Source organism: Microchirus variegatus, assembly GCF_963457635.1.
Source record: "Microchirus variegatus genome assembly, chromosome: 11".
In the NCBI taxonomy this organism is placed as follows: Eukaryota; Metazoa; Chordata; class Actinopteri; order Pleuronectiformes; family Soleidae; genus Microchirus; species Microchirus variegatus.
Window position 1 is genome coordinate 8,029,880 of NC_139812.1, and position 25,484 is coordinate 8,055,363.

At 39.7% G+C, this 25,484-nt stretch overlaps 1 protein-coding gene across 1 annotated transcript in view; it reads left to right on the forward strand.

The window, feature by feature from the left end:
* Nucleotides 1-25,484, forward strand: part of ttc27 (tetratricopeptide repeat domain 27) — a 182,623-nt gene that overhangs the window by 10,617 nt on the left and 146,522 nt on the right. The window contains exons 3-4 of the mRNA XM_083898147.1: nt 770-893; nt 20,395-20,532. Coding sequence (XP_083754273.1) covers nt 770-893; nt 20,395-20,532 — 262 coding nt within the window. The remainder of the gene's footprint in view (nt 1-769; nt 894-20,394; nt 20,533-25,484) is intronic.

Sequence of the window (25,484 nt, forward strand, 5' to 3'; positions counted from 1 at the left end):
CTTCCTTTGTTCAACAAAGCTTTGATGATGACTGCTTTGATGACAATCATGATTTAATTTAACACTGCACACATACACTGCACACACACACAATGCACATACACACACTGCGCGCACACACACACACACATAACTGCTGGACAGACTATCTCTCCCTATCCATCGCTCTCTCTGAGTGAGAGCTGCATATTAATTAGCCATGTGTATTCTCCGTGATCGTCAGCTGATTGGCTGAAAAAGCAACAAAAGCTCTGGAATGTGAGATCGCCACACCCAAACTAGGAGCGATTCACAGCGATAAAACAACCTTAAACACAAAGTTTATGGTTTTAAGACCCACAATACTGTGATTTACTGCGATACCGATTAGTTGATTTTTAGTCGAAATTTCAGGGCTTTAGTCGACCAGGAGTTTCTTTGGTTGATTACAGCCCTAATTCTCACATATATCAAATCATGAATCTAAAATATGAAGCATAGTACATACTTATGTGTTCCTTAATAGTTTGGTTTTCAGTATTAGACTGGCCATTAGTTTTGTGTTATTTGTTATCATGAAACATTAACCCTAACCCAAGGGAAAAAGGAAATTGGCTTAATATATGGGCCAGAAAATTGTAAAAAAAATTGGCCAACAGCTGCCCTGTTTAAAAAAAAAACAAACAAACAATAATAATCTGCATTGTTGACCTCTATTCATTACTATCCTAATCTCTTTTATGCAGTGATTCAGTCCGCTAAGTCATGTGTTGTGTCCCTCCTGATGCAGGAAGCTGACAGTGATGGCTCTGGCCGTGTCTTGTCTTCACCTGTTTGCTCAAAGTAACTGGACCGGTCCTCCAGTGTCCATCCATGTCGCTGACTTCCTGCCCGTTGCTCTGCTCTCCTCTCAGGTAGGAACCCACCTCATCTGTTTCTCCTGCTTGTATATTGCATTTCAACCTGTATTTGATTTTGAGCCTGCGTTCAAGGCATACATAGATCAGGATTGTTTTGTGTTGTTTGGTTGTATGAGGTACTGACACATAGTGATGGGCAGTGGCATCATTAGTAGTTTGTTTTCTCAGTGACTTCTCAGTATTTCAGCTCTTTTTTTCTCAAATGGCACCATATGGCGCTTTTCCACCGGCCCGACTCTCAACGGCACTGCGCTACACAACACTGTTTAGCGAGTGTTTCTACTAGCGTTTTTAGTACCTGCTCTGGCGAGGTTCCAAGTCAGCGGCGCAGGTACTATGCGCTGATTGGTCAAAACTGCCGGCCACTGATTGGCCAGAAGTGTAGTCACTGGGTGCGTCATGAGCGCGACACAGGATGCAGGAATCAAATCCACAATTTTTCAAAAAAGAGCAGTGGGCAAATACTTCGACATGTCAACTCTGAGTCAAAACATTCCATGTTCCAACGACGAGGTCCAGACTGTCTTGTTTAGTTGGAGACGACTACATACAGAGCGAGCTGGACGGAGCCACCCGTAACGAGCAGGTCTTACCCGGAGTCGATGTCCGTTCACGGCTTCCACAGCAACTCCAACAACTCCGCACACGCCAATGGTAAGTGTTTTTTTCATCCTGCGGGCAACGTTTAACCACCGCTGAAAATAAACTCACTTAAACAAGACATTTTAAAAGTAACATCATGTGTGCTGGCAAGCTCTGTCCGTCTGTTTACACAAGACAACGTAGTTGGCTAGCTAGTTAGCAACGTCCGCTATTAGGTGCTCAACCTACAACAAAACATTACGTAAACATGTAAAGGAAACCAGATTTTTACAAGTCATGAATTAGACTTACTACCGTGTAACGTGTTGTTTTTACGTGTTAAAACAGATAAGATAGTCCTTTATTCGTCCCACAATGACAGCAGCAACACAGTAAAGATCATGATAATAACCATGTATTAACAAGAAGTTCACTATAAAAAGATATTAACACTGAGACTATATAAAAAAGTGAAATTGAGTAGAATGTGTAGTGTGCATAATAGACAATTTCCAGAATATATACAGTATGGGTTGGATATTTACATTATAGACAGAGAATGAGCATGGGATATTATGTTTATATTGCACTTTTGTAAAAAGACAGTATATTGCACATGGGATGATGAGCCTGGTTATATGTTGTCTACTGAGAGCTAAAAGCTGCAGGGAGGAATGACCTGCGATAAAGCTCCTTCATTTAGGGTGTTTCAGTCTGTGGCTGAATATATATATACATACATATATATATATATATATATATATATATATATATATATATATATATATATATATATATATATATATATATATATATATATATATATATATATATATATATATATATATATATATATATATATATATATTGTGCGTGTAATTACAGCGTATGTGTACACTTCTTTTGTTCAAGAATCCTATTCCATATGTGAGGAATGTTCATCCACCCCAGCAGAGCCATCAGCTCCTTCGTCGTCGGTGGCACCGACTTCGCCATAGACCACGGCTGTGTGCAACTGGTAAGAATAAACAGCATTTTACAAATTTACAGCATTTGTGTGTTTCCTTAATGGTTTGATTAATAACCCCTTTCTACTTCTCTATATTGTTATGGAGGGAAGAGAAAAAGAAGCCACACAGCTGTCCTAGCAGAGCTTCACGTGGATGATGTTCAGTAGCAGGAGTGGAACCGGACACAACTTGACCGCCAAACCACGAGAGTGCTGCGTTCAACCAAGCATTCCTTTGAGTGCTTGGGCAGCATGTCCAGGCAATAGGTGGCAGGAGCCTGTGACCTATTTCCTCCCTTCTGTCCTAGGACTCCACCATCTATGTACAGTTTATTTGATTTGCACCGTGTTGCACTTTAACTTTGGTTTGCTGTGTTTTTTTGTTTGAATAAACAACAATGTAACTTATGTGATTACGTCATGCGTATTTCTTTTCTTTTTCTTTCTGTTAATTGTGGCAGCCTTTACAAACAAAACGTATACAGACAAAAGGAGACATCTCTGCAGAAAGTACAAACTGTTATTCGTAATTCAGTGAAAAACAGTACAATAATTTTACAAATTTACAACAAGTGACACATCAGGCCCTCACATGCATCTCTGCCCTCCCCTACACCCTGTGCCACTGCCACCACAGGTTCAACCACTGTTGCTGCTGTGTGTGCATCTAATTCAGTGTCATAAGGCTCACCATGATTTTCGCACAGGTTATGCAGAGCACAGCAGGTCACCACCATGGATTTCACCAGCTGGACATCACAGTCATTCCTTTTCAGGAGCGACAGAACCATTTGAAACACACAAGCAGCATGCTTACGTTAATACCAGAATACCAAAAATAGAGATTGCTTTCATTCATTACTACGCTGTACACTTCTACAGTACTATGTAGAAGTCTTAGGCCACCATTAGATTTGTTGCTTGAGCAATGCTATAATGACAATAGAGGATCAATATTTCTATTTCACTTTGCTGGAACGCATTCAGAACATATGGATGCAGTTTAAAAAAAAAAAAAAAAACATCCTCTACAGGTGTCAAGTATTTACTGTGATCTACCCTAACACTTGAAAAATAACACAGCTCTGTTAATACTGTAATGGAACCTTAATTAATGTTACTGGTTAATCCTGTGTTTGTCCTACTATTTAATTTAAAGAAATATATGCTGTAAAAAAACGTCTATTCCGCTAGGTTTATTCAAGACATGCTTGAGTATTACATACACATGTTGCATGAATTAAAAAAAACAACAGAGCTGGTGGTGCCAGAAACTTCTGCACAGTACTGTGTATGAGCTAGTTAGAGATAGCAACTATATTTAGCTTACCCTCACTCGTTGTCTCGTAACATCTCCTCTTCAGTTTCATGTTGTATGACTTCCCAAACTTTTCTGTACGCCTCCACAGTATTTCTTCTTGCCACCTGTAGCCTTTACTGGCGATCTGCTCTTCTGTGTGTGAACAAATGCCACAGACCGAGCAGCAGAACGACTCCACGTTCTCCATTGTTTATGGTAGTGTGTGTCTCGCGTGTAAGAGCACAGCAGTTTCGCACAGCCACGTTGTAGCCGTGTTGTGATAACCCCTCCCACGAGAAGGTACGTTTTCTGTAGTGGAAACACAACTGAACCGTGCCGTTTCGTGCCGTGTAACGTAGAGCTAGTGGAAAAGCGCCAATAGTGTCCACATTTTCAAACAGCAAGTGTGGCATATGTACTACGGTATTTGGACTAGGGGTGTCAAATGATCTCGTTAATTGCGATTAATTAATTAGCGGTCATATTAAGCGCGTTATGTTTTTTTAATCACGTTAATCTAATTTTTAATCTCTAATTTTCAGGCTGGGGGATATGGCCTAAAAATAAAATCCCTGATTTATTTATAAAATTGATTTTTATGATTTAAATCCTTATTGTTTTTAAAGGGGACATATGCAAAAATCAACTTTTTAATGATTTTTTTTTTTAATTTGGGTTTGGACCAAAGTGTGAAAAACTAAGACTCATTCATGTTTTAGTGGTCCCCCTTAGTGTATAGTATAGGACAGGGATAATCAACTAAAATTCTAATAGGTCCACTTTGAGAACATTTCCTCAAGCAAAGGTGCGTAACATCATAATGTCTAAATTGTGTTATTTAGTAGTGGGATATATACTGAAGTAGCCTAGTAGTCTGCATGTAATCAACAACTGACTGTCGGATCAAATACAGAAAGAACAATTCAAAAACATTTTGACAATATTTACTTTTATACAATTATATAGATGTAACACTGAACATATGTATTATTTTCTTCTCTCTTAAAGGAAAAGAAGCTCTTATTATCTGGGACCCAAGTTCAGATTTAAGTGGGTGTGTTTGGTCAAAAATGTTTTTTGGTCTCATAGTGGCGTTTCACGTTGCAACTTTTTACAAGTGCCACTGTCTCTGAACATAGACAGACTGGTTTTGTGCTTCCAGGGGGAAGATTGAACATGAATGAGTCTGTCCATTCTGGGTTGAAAGCTATATTTTCGCTGTCCACTTTTCTCTTCTTAGAGAGCGCCATGTTAATTATTTTTCTCTCTTCTCTACCTGTATTGCTCACTCGTCTGTCTTCTCTCTGTAAACACTTTTTTCTCTGTCTTCTCTCGCTTTTTTCTCTGTCTTCTCTCGCTTTTCTCTCCGTCTTCTCTCGATGTATCGCTCACTCGTCTCCATGTCTGTCACTCGGTCCTCACTGCCTTAATCTGTCCGTATTCATTGTCGCAATATTTAGCGGGATGCACAGATTTGATTGACTTTTAGTGGCGTCATGTGGGATGGCTGAAGTCGAATGCAATTGGTCAGTGGATTTCCGGATTCGCTCAACCCGTACCGTAAAGTTTAGAGAAGCTGCGCCGGTCAAAATAGAAGCACCTCGTCAACATTTAAAATACTTAAATAATTTATTCACTGTAGGTCCAGGTCCTTACAGGACGGCGTCTGAGTCCGGACTCGGACTGCGGTCTGCCTGTTAGTGACCTCTGGTATAGGAGGTACAATTCTGGACTGACCAGAAGATTGAACCTGAAACTGGGAGCAGTACCAACTGTCCGTGGAGGGACTGCAGTGGAACAAACTGTAAGTATTCTTTAAAAAACGTATGCTTAGTTTGTCATTGTTCGCCTAACGCTACTGCGTTAGCTGCCGGGCTTCAGACACGTAGCGTGTGATGATGTGGAAGATTGGCTGTACACTCGTATGCTTTTCAAGTATCATGTTTGCATGCTTTGCTGCTACAATGAGCAGACATGTAGCCTCCGAGCTAAGGAGTAATAACTGCTAAGAAGTTATTTTTTACTTTGTCATTGTTTGTGTAATGCTAGCAAAGGCTAACTGCCATTAACTGCACTTCTACAGACAGGAGCATGTGGTTGACAGCAGATGTGTAAACATTATCTTGTGTAGGCATTGATCCTCTACTAAATGCGATTATTAAACATGGTCTCGTTTTTCACAGGAACACCAGCTGACCAACAAGAGGGTCATGAAGATGTGGTGAAGCTGAGCCCTCATTACCAGACATTGTCACTGGAGGCTTTTCATAGCGTCATTCTATGCTTTGCGCCTAAGAATGTTGTCTTTCCTTTTCTTGGAATGCTGTGCAGGAAAAGAGGGGCGTTTTTTTATTACAGTTACGTATGGACATACAGCCACACCAAAATAGGCCAGTTATGCAGCTAAATAACAGTAAACAATCATTTAATACAAACTGACTAATGTTAGATATGTTAAATACAATAAGGTGTTATTTTTTCAAGTTGTTACAAATAAAGCTGTTCTTTTGAAAATAAAGTATGTACAATGTGTTCTCAATCTTATTTAGCATTTTATGTTTTTGTCTCCCAAGACTATACCTGGCAGTCATGCACTTCAATGAAAATACACACCATCCACATGCAACAAACTGATGGTGATCCGCTGTTCAAGCTCCAGTTTCCAAAGTGGAAGAAAGGAGAATGCACAGCAAGGCCAGTGAAAGAGCAGCCAACATTCAGTAATTTTTTTTTTTTCACCTTTTTATTAAGTAAAAAGTTGCACTAGAAAATTAAACGGCCATAATGAAATCTTTGTAAACAAATATATAAATTACACTTGTAAAATGAATACACACAACAAATTAAACACAATATTGCATTTTCTGTTATTGCAGACTACGTGGATGAAATAGTGGACCTGGTGTTCCAGAAGGTTTTTCTGGAGCCTGGGCCGTACACAGATGTGGTTATGAAAATGTCCATCCCTGAAGATCTCTCTGCACAGTTTGAGAAGCGGGACAAAAAGGAGGTGATAGAGCGCTATGTGCCAAGGTTCAGTCGAGGGCCGGTCTGAACTCCACATAGATGCCTTCAGCGTCGGTGAACTCTCTCCGTATCCGTAGCACCACTTAGCTGGGCAGTGGCACACAGTCTTCGTCCCAGAAACCCCAACACCAGCTCATAAAGCTCCTGTACACCAAGTATCTGTAACGGCTGAACAGTGTGTGTGTAAAATAAATGTTTAGTTATACATTTACGTTTTTTTACCAACTTTTTTTCATACATATTTGGATAGTCGTTTGCTGTGCTTTTATTTATACTGTCTTTTTCTTTCACATATGTCAATAAAGTGTGTTGTGTGCAAATTTGATTTTGTGCAGAAATGTATATTTCCTAGTGTTTGATATGTCACATTTCAACAATAGTCAAACTACTTTTTGAAAAGAAAAATAAGGAGTGGAATATAATAATGTGTCCAGCCATGGCAAAAGCGTTCACAAGTCTACTTTGGGACATTTGGAGTTATTTACAGATTCCAAAAGTGTGATTACTAAGCTTGCCAACGATGTCAAACGCATGTGAATCTGATATTTTTTGAAGAAGATGTGGCCATTTAAATGTAGGCACTCCTCAAACTGCTTTAGGGAGAATTTCAGCCTCAAAGATTTACACCTTCTGAGAGCCAAGAGACAGAATCATCACATTTACATAGCACAACCCCCTCCTGGTCTAATCTGTCAGTGAAACCACACCCTGCTCTGTATGAGCACAGATACTATTGTTGTGAGCTACACTACTACACAGAACATGGACATTGTTCTCCAGAATCTGCTGATATTGCAGACGTTCTGTAAATCATATAAACTTTATTTCACTTCTCAAATATCACTGTCTCTCCTGTATGATATATTTAACTGAAATTTCTTATCCAAACAACCAATGATTTATAAAGGAAAATCATGACAATTTACAGGGGTGCCCAAACTTTTGCGTACTACTGTATTTCCATCATCTTTTTTTGTTGTTTCATGAAAACAAAATATATATAAGTCTAAATATATATACTCTTAAGTATATATACATATATACTTAAGAGAGAATCATCAAAGACAATATAATATCAAATCAGACACTAATGAAATACATTGAAGTGGCTCTGTGGTGTAGTGTGAATGGATCAGTCTGTTACTGAATGAGCTGATAATTAGGGATGGGAATTTCACACATTTTTAGAGTCGATTGTCTAGGTCCACATGTCGAATTTTTTGTCTACTTTTTTTTTTTTTGCAGCAACAGCAGCAATGCGGGGATGTGAATATTCTACACTGTACTACTTCATTTTAGGCTCAAAAACATGGCTGTAATGTCCATTATTGACCATCAGAACAGCCATAATAAAAATGAGGGGCAAAAAAAGGGAAAAAAGTGGCCTCTCCGCTGGAACGCGTGTCGCCACTCGCACTGCACACACACACACGCTTGGAGGCACACAGCCAGAACAGCCGGTGATGCGTCCACCATCATCTCACATGTTTGTGCTGGAGCAAGTGAAACAATAACAAGAAAATACGTCCCTGTATGTGACTGAACACTAACGTTATGTATATGAAAACTCACCCATAAGGCGGTGCTGGCGTCACGTCGTCATCTCAGACAACTACTGTGTGTGTCCTGCTCTCTTTCAGCCGCTGAATAATCATCTGTTTCGTGTTTTTGTGATGAAGTCTGCTAACACGTTAGCATAAAGATCGCTAGCTTAAAATGCTAACAGTCCACACACCAGCAGTCTCTGTGAAGAAGCTCAGCCACAGACTTATTCTCCGGTTTTCTTTGCCTTCCTTTGTCAAACAAAGCTTTGATGATGACTGCTTTGATGATAATCACACTTTAATTTCGCACTGCACACACACACACACACACACACACTGCACACATACGCGCTGGACATTCGACACACTCTCTCTCCCCCTCCCTCTCTCTCTCTCTCTCTCTCTGAGTGAGAGCTGCATATTAATTAGCCATGTGTATTCTCCATGATTGTCAGCTGATTGGCTGAAAAAGCAACAAAAGCTCTGGAATGTGATATCGCCACACCAAAACTAGGAGTGATTCACAGCGATAAAACAACCTTAATTCAAACAAAGTTTATGATTTTAAGACCCACAATACTGTGATTTGAAGCAAGTAGTGGCTTCTTCAAAACTTCAACTTGTGTAATTTTGAAAAAAAAAAAACTTTTTCCTGTTTTTCTCGTTTTGCGCTCGGCCGACTTGTTCCCGCTTGGTCCGTGGCGGGTCACATATATGATATCAAAAGAAAACTAAATTTGTTTTATAAAGCCAGTATTTAGGAGCAAACTAGTGACCAAACAAATGTGACAAATAACTGTGCTGTTCATGTAAAGCTCTAAAGCATCTGTAAACCCAAATCCACAAAAGTCTTCTAATTTAGGGTTAATATTTAACATGTAGAAATATTAGAAATCAGTTTTCATCCAATCGAAATTTTTGTCTTTTTAACTGTTGAAAAGGCGATTTAAATTGGGAGTTATTTCTGAGGCGTAGGAATTTTTGGGGATTTTTGACATGAGATAAAGTGGTCAAATTTGCATTAAATGCTAAATTTTTCATTTTTTCGTCTAAGTCACACATAATTGTTACAATTTGAACCAAACTGGTACAGTTGTTGCTCTCATGATTCCAACCAAATGTCTTCCACTAGCTCCGTCCACCCAGAAGTCGGCCATTTTGGAAAAACAAAAATGACTTGTCTTTACTTTTGAATGATCTAGTCCTGGCACGTTTGAGCAAGCCCCGCCAAACTTAGTACATATGTTCCAGACAAGTTAATAATCAAGTTATCAAAGGATTTTCTCTACCTCAAAAGGCGTGACCTCAGTGGTCTAACAAAGTTTACCTTTAAATTCCAATTTTTTTTAATCTTTAAAATGAAGATTAAAACAATTAAAATTAAGAGGAGGGTGTAATGCTGTAGTGTCGCGAGATTCCGTGAGATCAGTGCGAAAATCCAACATGGCGGTGCTCAGCTAATACAAACATTTCCTCTGCACATCGCCAACTAATCCAAGGCCAAATAGTAATAACAGTCGTAATAAAAAACAGCAAGACAAAACAGGAGACTGGATAACCTAGAGGAGTACATACACAAGTGTTTTCACCGACTAGTAATGGATAAAACACCGAAAACACCCTTGTCAAAAATAAGCCGCCAGAAGGACTCACTCGAAGCAGCTTCTTCTCCCGGAACAACCCCTACGTCGGACCATGATTTCTTGGAGATCCTTAACTCCGTTAATGGGAAGCTGTCGAGTTTTGATGCTCGACTCTCACTGATGGAGCTACTCCACAAGAATTCCAGGTGCTGTGGGAGTCACTGGAGTTCAGCCAGCAACAGGTGGCCGAGCTCGCGGCGGAGAATACTAATTTAAAAAGCTCAGTGGCATCACTCACCGAACAAACTAGCCGTCTCTCAAATGAAAATAAAAACATTAAAGAAACGATCATTGATCCCCAGGCGAGGAGTATGAGGGACAACCCTAGTTTTCTCTGGGATTCCGGAAAAAACTGAAGAGGACCCAGAAGTGACGGTAAGAGACTTTATACAAAAACAACTCAAGGTCCCGGCTGCCACCGTCAGGAACATCACCTTCCACCGGGCACACCACATGGGAGGGAGGCGACAGGACAGCCAGCGCCCGCGTCCCATCGTCGTAAAATTCGAACATTTTAAACAGAAAGAGCTGGTGAAGAGCCGGGGAAGTGCGCTCAGAGGAACGGACTTTAGTCAACGATCAGTTTCGCAAGGAAATCCTGGAGCGACGCAAGAGGCTGTTTCCACTGAGAAGGAAGCTCATGGCAGAAGGATCCCGGGCAGTTGTAGCAGTGGATAAACTGTACGTCAACGGGCAGCTATACCGGGATATGTATGTGTATAATATGTATAATATAAGTTCAAATTATTAACCTGTAATTAAAACACACTATCTCCACCATCATTTATCCAGAGATTAATAATAATAATCGGCCAATCTTACAGTCGCACACCTCAGCACACCTCCCCCCACCACCGTTGTTAAAATGCCTTACTTGCTGTGTTACTTATTTCTGTTAATTTGTGTATTTATGTGTTTCGCCGTCCCTGAATGTATATCTGTACATTATTCATATTGTATTGTTGCACACGTGTTTACTATTGAGACACATAACTTAGCTATCACTGCTATTCATGATATGTTGATTGTACGTAACAACCACATCACGATTAGGACCTTTGCATATACCAGCACAAATACAAGCACACACACGAACGCGCGCACAGATGCACCAACACTCACTCACTCACTCACTCACTCAGTCAGGCAACTACACATACACTCACGCACACACTCCTATACCTACAACCACTCATAAGTACACACATACACCCCTATACATACACTCGAACTCAAGCACATACAGATACATACACACACACCACTATGTATGAAATTCACATGTACACCCACACTTACACCTACCCATATACAGGATTACAATCTTGACTACACAGATACACACACACACACACACACACACACACACACACACACACACCAACAGACATTACACAACTAGATAAGCCAGGATGACCACACTGAAGCTTGTCATTTGGAATGTACGAGGAATCGGCTCTAAAAATAAAAAAACTTATCCTTAATCACCTTAAAGGGGAAGTAAGTAGTTTATAGTGCCATCTAGAGGAGAGGCTGAAATTTACAACAAAGACCTGCTGCTCTGCTCACCCCCTCCCCTCCCTGAGCGCTACGGTATCCGCAGCTGGTCAAATGCCGTCCTCGTTGTCTTTCTCCGTGTCAGCAGATGAGTTTCGTGAGGCGAGGGAGAGGGCGAGCTACCGCGGCCGTAGCAGACGAAGCGGAGAGAGAGGAGGCTGGACTTCCGCTACAAGTAAAGAGACGCTTGATTTGTTCTCTCGCGTTTGTCCTTACAGACTCCGGTAGAAACATGGCGTCTCGCTGCTAACTGTGGCTATGCGACCGCGCCCCGCGACCATGTTATTTTAAATGACTTTTTGAAACACTGCGAAAATGAAACAAAGAATATTATACAGCGACTAGACGATGCAGGAGCACATAATATGTATAAAAAAGTGGATTTTGGGTTATATAAACCCATTAATACTACATATTGTCCCTTTAATAAGTTGGAAGCAGACATTGTCTTATTACAAGAGACTCACCTACCTAAGTCAGACTGCCAGTTAACTTCACTACAATTCCCTCACATGTACCTAGCAAACTATAACTCTAGACAGAGAGGAGTAGCTATTCTGATCAATAAGAAGTTACATTTCACACATAAAAACACTATTACAGATCCAGAAGGCAGGTTTATAATAATGACTTTTGCATTGCCAACATATATGGACCAAATGTTGATGACCCCTCCTTCTTTCACTCCTCCTTCTCCTCACTATCCACTCACCTTGACACAACAGTCATATTGGGAGGGGACTTCAACGTGACACTCAACCCAGAATTAGACGGGCTCAGTATGACAGAAACAACACGAAACTGGCAGTCGACAGGGACTCTTAAAAAATATATGGAGGATTGTGGTCTCTGTGATGCTTGGCGCTCCCGGAACCCAGCTACGAAAAAATACACCTTCTCACCGGTACACAACTCCTACTCACGACTTGACTTCTTCCTGACCAGTAGCTCAATTCTAGCAAATATTGCAGACACTTATATCCACCCTATCACTATCAGTGACCATGCACCGGTTTCACTAAACATAACTATAAAGGCAGTTACCCCACCAACAAGAAACTGAAGACTTAATAAATCATTGCTAAATAACCAAACTTCATCAAATACATAGAGGTTGAGTGGGCTACCTTCCTGGAGTTCAATAACCTACCAGGAACTTTGCAATGTGTTCTCTGGGAAACAGCTAAAGCAGTAATGAGGGGTAGAATAATCTCCTTCTCATTTAAAAAGAAGAAAGACAATTTACTAGAAATAGAATTAGAACAGAAAATGAAAACACTGGAGACTGTTTACACCGCTTCACAAGACGAACACCTTTTGAACAATATACGACAATTAAAACTTGAATTAAATAAAATAATTGAAAGGAAAACACAGTTCCAACTGGAAAGGCTACGCTTGGAAAACTTCGAACATAGTAACAAATCCAGTAGATTTTTAGCTAACCAACTTAAAATAAATAAAGAAAAAAACAACTATCCATTCCATAAAAGATCTTGACGGGAACTTAACCCACACACCGGAGGAAATAAATAGCGTCTTTAGAGACCTACAAAAACCTATACTCTTTCAACAATACCTCATCTAATACAGAGATAAACACATTTTGAAACTCTATAAAGCTGCCTTTACTTAACAATGAACAGCTCAGCACCATAGAATCTCCCATCTCAATGGTAGAACTCTATGATGCCCTCCACCACATGCCAAACAGGAAAGCCCCAGGACCAGACGGATTCCCAGCGGAATTCTACAAAATGTTTTGGCCCATACTGGCACCGATATTTCATAAAATGGTAATGGAAATTAAGGAAAGTGGCACTCTCCCCCCACACCTAAACACATCACATATCTGTCTCCACCTTAAACCAGATAAAGACCCCTCACTCCCATCCAGCTACCGGCCAATCTCACTCATAAATGCAGATCTTAAAATCCTCTGCAAAGCCTTAGCGAGGAGACTGGAAAAAATCACCCCTTTCATAATTCACCCAGACCAGACAGGATTTATTAAGGGCAGACACTCAACAAATAATACGAGCAGGCTAATTAATATAGTAGACTATTGCACAATCAATAAACTTGAATCAGCAATTATGTCACTAGATGCAGAAAAAGCATTCAATAGAGTAAACTGGAAATTCCTCCTTGCGACAATGGATAAATTTGGATTCAAACAAAACTTTATCTCCTGGATCAAAATTCTTTTTAATTCACCCATTCGGTCAGGTCAAACGCTCAAACATCTCCAAGCTTCAAGCTCCAGAGAGGCACCAGACAAGGTTGTCCACTCTCCCCTTAACTGTTTGCTATATTTATAGAACCGCTTGCAGCCGCAATTCGAGAAAATGGAAATATCAAAGGTATTCAAACAGAAAATCTGCACCACAAGATAAGGCTATATGTGTCCAGCCATGGCAAAAGCATTAACAAGTATACTTCGGGACATTTGGAGTTATATACAGATTCCGAAAGTGTGATTTCTAAGCTTTCCAACAATGTCAAACACATGTAAATCTGATAATTTTTGAAGAAGATGTGGCCATTTGAATGTAGGCACTGCTCAAACTGCTTTAGGGAGAAATTCAGCCTGAAAGCTTTTTACCTACTTGAGGAGCCAGGCCAATAGCTGCTCATTTGCATCACATTTACATGGTCACAACCCCCCACCCTTTCTAGCTGTCAGTGACATCTGAATCTGTTAGCCCACAGGACAGAAACAGTGTAGCAGTTTGAACAAAGGAATGAATGTAGTTCATGTCAATGTAGTGTTATTTGCCTTAAGTACTTCAGTGGACTGATAAGAATCAGATTTTACTTTATTGATCCCCAGAGGGAAATTCTTCTGTTAAAAAACGCACTTGAATAAAAATGAGAAACAAGAAAGGTGAAAGATAGATACATACTTAAAATATCAAATAAAATATGAGTATACAGTTAGGTCCATAAATATTTGGACATCGACACAGTCCTCTTTATTTTGGCTCTATACACCACTACAATGGATTTGAAATGAAATGAACAAGATGTGCTTTAACTGCACACCTTGAGCTTTAATGTGAGGGTATTTACATCCAAATTAAGTGAACGGTGTAGGAATTACAACACTTTCTATATGTGCCTCCCACTTTTTAGGGGACCAAAAGTAATTGGACAATTGACTGAAAAGCTATTTCATGGACAATTGTGGGCTATTCCCTCATCATTTCATCTTCAATGACACAGGTTAAAGTTCTGGAGTTGATTCCAGGAGTGACATTTGCATTTTGAATCTGTTGCTGTTAACTTTCTATATGAGATCCAAGGAGCTGTCACTGTCGGTGAAGAAGCCATCATTAGGCTGAAAAATCAAAACAAACCCATCAGAGAAATAGCAAAAACATTAGGTGTGGCCAAATCAACTGTTTGGAACATTCTTAAAAAGAAAGAACGCACCAGTGAGTTCAGCAACACCGAAAGACCTGGAAGACCACGGAAAACCACTGTGTTGAACGACAGAAGAATTATTTCCCTGGTGAAGAAAAAGCCCTTCACAACAGTTGGCCAGATCAAAAACACTCTCCAGGTAGGTGTACGTGTTTCAAAGTCAACAATCAAAAGAAGACTTCACCAGAGTGAATACAGAGGGTTAACCACAAGATGCAAACCATTGGTGAGCCTCAAAAACAGGAAGACAAGATTAGAATTTGCCAAACAACACCTAAAAAAGCTGTTACAATTCTGGAAGAACATCCTCTGGACAGATGAGACCAAGATCAACTTGTACCACAGTGATGGGAAGAGAAGAGTGTGGAGAAGGAAAGGAACTGCTCATGATCCACAACATACCACCTCATCAGTGAAGCATGGTGGTGGTAGTGTCATGGCGTGGTCATGTATGTCTGCTAATGGAACTGGTTCCCTTGTGTTTATTGATGATGTAACTGCTGACAAAAGCAGCAGGATGAATTCTGAAGTGTTTCCAACAATATTATCTGCTCATATTCAGCCAAATGCTTCAAAACTCATTGGACGGCGCTTCACAGTCCAGATGGACAATGACCCAAAGCAAACTGCAAAAGCAACTAAAGAGTTTTTTAAGGCAAATATGGAATGTCATCAGTCAATCACCTGACCTGAATCTGATTGAGCATGCATTTCACTTGCTGGAGACCAAACTGAAGGGAAAATGCCCCAAGAACAAGCAGGAACTGAAGACCGTGTCAGTAGAGGCCTGACAAAGCATCACCAGGGATGAAACCCAGTGTCTGGTGATGTCTATGCCTTCAGACATCAGGCTGGAATTGACTGCAAAGGATTTGTAACCAAGTTTTAAACAATGAAAGTTTGATTTATGATTGTTTAGTTTGTCCAATTACTTTTGGTCCCCATAAAAAGTGGGAGGCACATATAGAAAGTGTTGATATGCGGGCTAAATGGTGACATTACAAGCGCACCCTCTTCTGCTTACTTTTCTGTGCTGTAACCTTTGGTGCTGGGCATGTGAAGTCTTTTGCCTCCTCAGAACAGAAAGATACGTCTGCCTGTCCATGGTCAGTCCAGGTGGGGCCAGGACGGTCATCAAAGTGTTTGATTATGTCAGTCAGAGTGCCTTTGCCAATTCTAAAAGAAAAAAAAAAAACTTGTTTCAGGTCATGGTTCATGTTAACAGGCACTTTATCACTGAATCAGTATAGATTGATCAGTAGTATTGCTTGAATTATGTGTGAATGCCACACCTTTGTGTGCATGAATCGCACGTGTAATTAACACGTTCATCACACATTGTGTTAATCACGTGTGATTCATGCATGCAAAGGTGTGGCATTCACACATCATTCAATGCAATGTTAGGTTTAGAACCAAACTGAACCTGCGGGTGTACAAAATCTCAAAGAGCGCCGTGACATGCTCCCCTTACGACTTAAGGCCACATTATACTTCTCCGACTGCGTAATGCGTTATCCGACTGCGTCGCTGCAATTTCGCGCCCGATCAGTAGGGGTCGCTGCGCAAGGATGTTGTGCTTCTGGCTACAGTGAGCAATGGTGTCCGAGAGAGAAAGAGAGAGAAAGACTGTTGTTGTTGAAACAGTGGCCGTTTCTCACTTTTCTGTGTCACGGAACGCAGTTTTAAGTTAATTTGAGATGAGAAATTGGCCATTTAGGGTCTAAACATGTGCTGTGTGTGTTAAGATATGACGTATTTATAGTTTGGCAGCAGCGTTATCGGCGGGGATCAGCCCCGCGTCTGTGAACGCTCGGTGCGCACTGTGAGCCGGCACAGAGCAGCTTCGCTCGGCCTGTCCTGAGGACCAATATTTCGTGCAGTCGTCGACGCAGAGCCTGTCATAGAGCCTCTGAGTCGACGTGTGGCATCATCTGACCGAACACAAGTTTCGAAGTGCGTATTATTTTTAACACGCCAATAGTGAGCTAGCCAATCTCTAGTATAGCTAATAACCGTTATGGCAACATAATGTTCTGAAACGTGTTATCCACAAGTTATTCTTGCACAGCATAGGTCATATGCTCCCGTACACGATCAGATGATCGTATATGGAATGAAATGTGCCACCAGAAACTGAATTTGAATCGTTTATATTTGAATTTGATTCGCTAAACTTGAATAATTGCATTAAAAAACTGAATTTTAATCATTTATATTTGAATTTGAATTGCTAAACTTGAATAATCGCATTGAAAAACTGAATTTGAATCACATAATTTGAATTTGAATTGCTAAACTTGAATAATGGCATTAAAAAACTGAATTTGAATCACATCATTTTAATTTGTATTGTCTAATTTGAATTATTGCATTGAAAAACTGAATCTGAATAGTATAATTTGAAATTGAATTATTCAAATTCAAATGTGTCTTTGCATTCAGTTCTCACGATTCAAATTCAGTTCTCACAATTCAGATTCAGTTCTCAAAATTCAGATTCAAATTACTGCGACATACAGTACAGACCAAAATTTTGGACACACCTTCTCATTCAATGAGTTTCCTTTCTTTGACTATTGGCATTGTAGATTCACACTGAAGGCATCAAAACTATGAATTAACACTTGTGGAAATATGTACTTAACAAAAAAGTGTGAAACAACTGAAAATACGCCTTATATTCTAGTTTCTTCAAAGTAGCCACCTTTTGCTCTGATTACTGCTTTGCACACACTCTGCATTCTCTTGATGAGTTTCAAGAGGTAGTCACCTGAAATGGTTTTCACTTCACAGGTGTGCCCTGTCAGGTTTAATAAGTGGGATTTCTTGCCTTATAAATAGGGTTGGGACCATCAGTTGTGTTGTGCAGAAGTCAGGTGGATACACAGCTGATAGTCCTACTGAATAGACTGTTAGAATGTGTATTATGGCAAGAAAAAAGCAGCTAAGTAAAGAAAAACGAGTGGCCATCATTACTTTAAGAAATGAAGGTCAGTCAGTCCGAAAAATTGGGAAAACTTTGAAAGTGTCCCCAAGTGCAGTCGCAAAAACCATCAAGCGCTACAAAGAAACTGGCTCACATGAGGACCGCCCCTGGAAAGGAAGAGTCACCTCTGCTGCGGAGGATAAGTTCATCCGAGTCACCAGCCTCATAAATTGCAGGTTCACAGCAGCTCAGATTAGAGACCTGAGGCCCGTTCCACAAAAGAGGGATAAGGGATTAAGCCGGGCTATGTTGTTTATCCTGGATCAACTTATCTGTGATCCGGTTCCTCAAAAGCAGGATAGGGGAAAGCAGGATATGTTATGACATAAGTTACCATGGAAATTTATCCTGTGGCCTGAGCCTGGTCTGGAGCAGGCTAAATTCCAGGATTTATTAAATCTCATCCCTCATCACAGCCAGCAGTCACCACAAATGGAAACTAATAGTTATTCCACTGTCCACTACACAATGTTTTCACATTCAACTATACCCACGGTCATTATCTAAACATTTGTAATCATTGATTACAATAATTCAAAAATAATTAATAATAATTTTATATTTATACACACGATAGAAATTTAAAAACACATCAAAGAGTAACACAATGCTGCTTTATTGAATAAGGATAAATCAAAGCAAGCAAATCAGCTCCTTTTAAAACTGAACTCTGTCTCTGCAAAGACATGAGACAGCTTATTCTGTTATCATTTGTGTCATACAGTGGTATGCAAAACCCTGTAAATCTTCATGATTTTCCTTTATAAATCATTGGTTTGAAAAAGACATTTCAGTTAAATATATCATATAGGAGACAAACACAGTGATAATTGAGACGTGAAATAAAGTTTATATGATTTACAGAAAGTGTGCAAGAATTATAACAAACAAAATGTATGATTTATAAAGGAAAATCATGAACATTTACAGGGGTGCCACTACCATACGACGCATACCACTGTATTTCATCTGTTTTTGTTGTTACATGAAAACAAAATATACTATATATATACTTAAGAGAGAAGGATCAAAGACAGACATATTTCCAATATCAAATCAGACACTAATGAAATACACTGAAGTGGCTCTGTGGTGGAGTTTGGTCTGTTCCTGAATGAGCTGATAATGTCCTAACTCACAACTCAAATCATTAGCATCACAGTCAATACTTCACACACAAAGCTGTGTCATTCACACATGATTCAAGCACTTCAGCACAAACGTGAAACAATAACAAGAAAAAACGTCCCTGTATGTGACTGAACACTAACATTACATATATAAAAACACCCATAAAACTATAGTGCGGTGCTGGCGTCACGTCATCTCAGACAACTACTGTGTCTGTCCTGCTCTCTTTCAGCCACTGAATAATCCATCTGTTTGTTGTTTTTGTAACGATGAAGTCTGCTGACATGTTAGCTTAAAGATTGCAACAGTCCACACACCAGCAGCCTCTGTGCTTTCTCTGTCCATGTGAAGAAGACGTTCAGCCTCAGTTCAGATATTGTCCTGTTCTCCTTGCCTTCCTTTGTTCAACAAAGCTTTGATGACTGCTTTGATGATAATCACGCTTTAATTTCGCACTACACACACACACACACACACACACACACACACACACACACACACACACACACACACACACACACACACACACACACACACACACACACACACACACTCACACACTCACACACTCACACACACACACTGCACACATACGCGCAGCCCAGGCACTCTATCTCTCCCCCTCCCCACCCTCTCTCTCACTATGTGTGCGTGCATATTAATTAGCCATGTGTATTCTCTGTGATCGTCAGCTGATTGGCTGAAAAAGCAACGAAGGCTCTGGAATGTGAATCGCCACACCCAAACTAGGAGTGATTCACAGCGATAAAACAACCTTAATTCAAACACAAAGTTTATGGTTTTAAGATCCACAATACTGTGATTTGAAGCATGTAGTGGCTTCTTCTAAACTTCAACTTGTGTAATTTTGAAAAAAACGGAAATCCCTAATTTTGAAAAAAAAACATTTTTCCAGTTTTTTCTCGTTTTGCGCTTTGCCGACTTGTTCCCACTTGGTCCGTGGCGGGTCACATATGTCCAGGTAGCCTACATTTGTAAACAAGGCAACGATACTTTGAGTGTGTTTTATAGCAGTGATCCACCTCTGCAGTCCGCGGGATCTTCGGTGATCCAGTAACATATTCTCCATTTAGCCTTTTGCTGACTATTTTCATCATCCTGGCTCACAACAACTATCCACCATCTTCATTTTTCTGAAAACAGTTGGTGAAGAGATGAGTTGTCTGACATATTGCCTGTTGTACAGTATATGTATGTAAGGATGTGAAAAGCGTTGTTGCCTTTATAACTAGTCTGTTAACCCTAACATGCATATTTCTGACCCAGGAGCCTAAAACCTTGGATCTCCACTCAAGCCTGCTCCTGGATGGAGAGTCTGTATACAGTCTGGTTGCCAACCCCTTCCTCCTCTTGCTACCTGGGCTTATTCTCACCAAGTGCTCCTCCATGATGGACAGCCTCCAGGTAACAATATGCTTCTTTAACAATCACCTCTTCTTGGTTCTTCTAATGCTTTCCTGTTAGTTCAGCCACAGAAAGAGCTTTTATCCATTCAAGTAAATATGATACTTCCAGCTACCAACCCAACAAGATGTCACCTTTTGGTTTGTGAACCTCAAAAGGATATTGTCTGATGGTGCTGGACCGCAGAGCTCGTCCACTGCATCTCCAACCACGCACATACACATACGGTACAGAACTAACTGTAAATAACATGGTGAAACATGGTTAAATAACCGCTGCTTTAAAGTTTAAATATCCTGAATCGATATGATTCTAATTCATAATGTCCTGATTTGATTACATTTTCGGTTTGATATTGATTTAGAGATTTATTTTACATACTAATGTTGCTTGGTTCTAAAAGAGATTTTCAGTTCACCTTTATTGTCCCTCAACAGGGAAATATGGTTTGCAGCAGTGGTTAAAAAGACATAAGGACATTGTACACAGAGACACAAGGACAAGAAAGAACAAAAAACAGCAACCTGACAAAATTCAGCCACAAGAAGTGTTTGTTTAAAAAAAAATGAAGGATTAAATAAATAAATATCACCCTTAACACATGCAGTAGGAGCTTAAAACGCATGGAGGTCATGTAACAACCTGGACATGAGCTGTGCAAAGTCTGATGCTGCTGAAGTGAAGCAGTAAAATTACTGCGGTTTTAGTAAAGAGATGACCAAGTGTTCTCTCAGTGAGCACAGTTTGGCAACATCTGTGCCATTTGAGATTTCTTTGGTACCAAATTATTAAAACCCATTTAATTTTATATACAAAGTGTTTTGAATAATAACGAAAAGAAGTAAGAAAACTAGCTGTAAATCGATGCTCCCTGTGCGGAAGGTAATAACAACTCTGTGACCCTGACGCATGTTCAGTTAAGCAGTGCCATATCTCTGGCTTACCTTGGTCAATTTGGGTGGTTGACAGCCCATTTTAAACCTCTAAATCGGTAGAATCGGGCGCCGGTCTCCAAATGTGTGTGAATCACTTCATTAGCAAGTGCGTATTACGCATTTGTGCGGACATTCGCCCTTCTCTATTCAGAACGATCTAATGTCGCTCTGGAATGATCAATCAGACCGGGATTTGTCCCCAAAGCGTGTTTGCAGTGTAGTTCTTCATTAGAAGTGTTTTTGTTCTGGTGGTAATAACTTGTTTTGATAACAGGGTTTCCCCCAGAAAATCTGCTAAGCCCGGTGGTAGGACCTCTCGGGCAGCCCACCGGCAGCCCATGGCTTTTTTGTAAAAAATCTGTCTTCTGGGGGTGAGATTTCAGTCTGATACAGCGCGACTGACGAGACCTACAGTGAAGACAAATTTCTATCGGCTAATTTACAGCAGTTTTTTGACCATAAAAACAAGTTAATATATCTAAGTAGACCTCCATAACACATATATGTGCGATAGGGAGCTTTAATATGACTACAATTCTACATGCAGGGGTGTGATTTTTTTTTTTTTCCGCAGGTCAGGTGCGCGGTTGGGTAAACTGTGTAGCGGTTTTAGTGCCTCTGCCGCACTCGCAGCATAGTCCGTTATTTTAGCTGACGTGCAGGCATGGACTGGCCATCGGGCATACCGGGCAATGCCTGTTTACAAGCCTCCCGATTGTTTAAATTAGTTTTTTGTGCTGCGGCACTGGAGTCCATGCACTGTTTACCAGTTAGCGATGTTAGCTCCTTGAGTGTCGTTTAGCGCGCCTACAGTTGAACTGGAGCGGTCTGTTTATTTGTTAAACAAATAACCAGCGTACCTGTGTACTGCGTATATGTGCCTCTGGTTTTAAAGTTTAGTGTTACTTTAGAGACTCATTTTAACAATCGGTTGTCACGTAAACATGACGTCACGTGTCTTTTTCCGGTCAGTTACCATGGAAACACGTCATGCACCATATAGTTCCCTGCAAAATGTATTAAAAATAATTTTTTATGATATTTTTGTTATCATGTAATATTGGTGAAACATTTAGGTAACCAGTAGGGCTGCAATGAATGATGAATTCTTTTTTTAACAATTAATACAAGCTTTGTGATTTTTTTTTTTACCTGAATATTGCCTGGTTTCTTTGCTCCGTTTTCCAAAAAATCATCAAAACTAGGTTCCAGGTTTGATAAACACTGAACAACATTTTAAATATATTTTATGGACAAAAAAAATATTCGATTCATCGAATCGAGAAAATAATTGAGATTGATTCTAAAACTAAACAGTATATTTGATTAAACACTGAAAAGACATCTCTAGCGGTGTTTCTTTGACAACCACTTTCACTTCAATATGGAAATTGTGTCACTGAGGCCATCTCTGCCAAGGTGAAAGTCTCTGTGAGTAGTGAAAGAGCGTTTACATTTTTTTAAAAATATGGTTTAACTCTCTTCATGTAGACTACTGCACTTTATTTTAATTTTTGAAACGATACAATGCCGTAGCGTCATGGTAGGTTCAACGTATTTGTTTTTGTCCTTTGCCAAATCACACCCATGTACATGGGCTATGTATCTGCTGGATAGTTAACTCAACCTGTTCAAGTTATCAAGTTATAATCCCTACAGTTTCAAGAGGGTTCGTGCTCTTATTATTATTAGGGTTCGTTCACGACTGTGCAAGAACCCTCTTGAAACTGAAATAATTATTAGGGTTCGAGCACGACTGTGCAAGAACCCTCTTGAAACTGAAGGAATTATTTTTTTTATCTTATTATTTTTCCACCAAATTAATCGCATTTTTGAAGCCTTTTCCCATGCCCCAATAGTCACAGATTTTTTTCGACCGCATCAATCCTGGTGAAAATGTACGTATTTAAAAGGTTCGGTGAAAAAGCGTGGTAAATTGGAAGCAGGCTATTAGCTAGGATTTTTTCTGAGGGTGTCCCCCCCCCCTTGCCCTCTAAACCCCCCCCCAAATTTTTTTTTTTATTTTGTGGAAAAATGGGGCATTTTGTGGCTTTTTGAAGGACCATTCTGGTGACTCATGAAGTAAGGGCAATTAACTCAAAATGGAAAAAAACTGAAAAACCGAAATTAATTATTGTGCCAATTTTGTAACATTTATTTTATTATATATATATATATATATATATCCTATACCCAAATAAACCATTTTTATTGATCGTTTTAATCTTTAACTATGTCATTGTACTTTTCAGCTTACTATATTCACTTCGATATCGTTGGTTTTGCATTTATTTACAAATCCATGGTTCAAAGCCGAAGTTAACGTGACGCCGGTATTCATGAAATCCGCTAGCGCACGTCATTAGCATACTCCCATCATGCCTTTCGATGTTCATGTACGCGCCGAGCAAGTCGATAATGCGGACAGCTCGTTCACATAGCCGAGAGGAATTATGGTAGGGACACTACTGTGCATGCTCTATGGGCCCCATAACCCGGAAATAAACGCGGAAGTCAAAAACCTTTTTGGCATATGCGCTGGGTGAGCAGCTTCATAGGAATGAACGGAAGTGAAGGGGAGGTGCTCTATCCAGTTCATATTATACATCCATGCTCATGAGCCACGGAGTGACAACAACTCACTGGGCTGGACTAAACCAAAATAGTGGAAAACAAGGGGGGTGTTCTCTGAAGACAGGCTGTTACCTGTGAAGCACGGGTGCTGTAAAACACCCCTACTAGCATGTGGTACTTTCCTCCTAATGAAATTCACCATAAATAAAAAAAAAAAAAAATGTAATCAATCACAATTTTGGTCGAGCCAGAGCGTGTCGACCAATTAGTCGACCAGTCAACTATGACTTGTTCATAGTTGACTGGTCGACAGCCCAAGTTCATGGTACAAAGTCGGATTTTTGCGACAAAAAAACAAACTGTTATAACTTTGCGAGTCCTGGTCCGATCTGAACCAAACTTCCTTGGATTGATGATCCTCCAGCCCTGAAGAAATATATATGAAAATATTCATTTTCGAAAACAGCGCCCCCTGGTGACATCAGACAGAATTTCATTTGATATTTGAATGAACTTGTACTAGAGTTTTTGTGCAATCAAGTTCAAACTTGGTGGGGTCACTATGGACTAGGGATCGACAGATATGGGTTTTTCACGGCCGATACCGATTATTAATAACCAAGCGAAACAGATAGCCGATATTTATTTGCAGTAAAAATGTTGGTGTCAAAATTTAGAGAAACACACCTGGGATTAAAATGAATACAGTATACTGTTTGTTTACTTTTACCTTTACATAAATTACCTTTTTGTAAAATAACATGAACACATAATTAACATAATAACATAATCACATAGTCATTAATGTCTTTGCAGGTATTACACACTGCCCTTCCTGGGGTTGGCTGTGTGAAATACTGCCATACTGTATTTTTCACCCGCTTCTTGGATCTATCCACCTGTAATGAGGATTTAGAGAAAGAGAGACAAAAAGAAAGAGTGAGAATTTAAAAAGAGTAAATATATATTAATTTATTAGAGCAAAACTGTCTATTAAACTTCCACTCCACTACATAATATTCTTATGATGGGCAACATGAATAACATTTAATTAATGATTTCTTATGTTCTCTCAGGTAGGCTACATCTGATCCGGCCTGATTAAGAGCAAACCAATACAGAGGGTGGCCTGAACCTTGGCTCACTACATTAATTTTATAGATGTAATAGTTATTTATGGAAAATTTTACATCAAACAGCATAATGAGTAAATAAAGACACAGCTTTCAGTGCTTAACAGAGTTTTACACTTATAGTAACTTATTTATTATTATATTTATTTATATATTTAGAGAAATTAAGTCATATTTGGAATCTCAGAACATTAAATGTACACTCTTGTGCTTAGAACTGTATGTCATATTACATAAATAAGAATAAGGCACTTGGCAATTGGAAATTAAAACAACAAAGTCTACTTTACACACGTGAGTTGTAGACGCT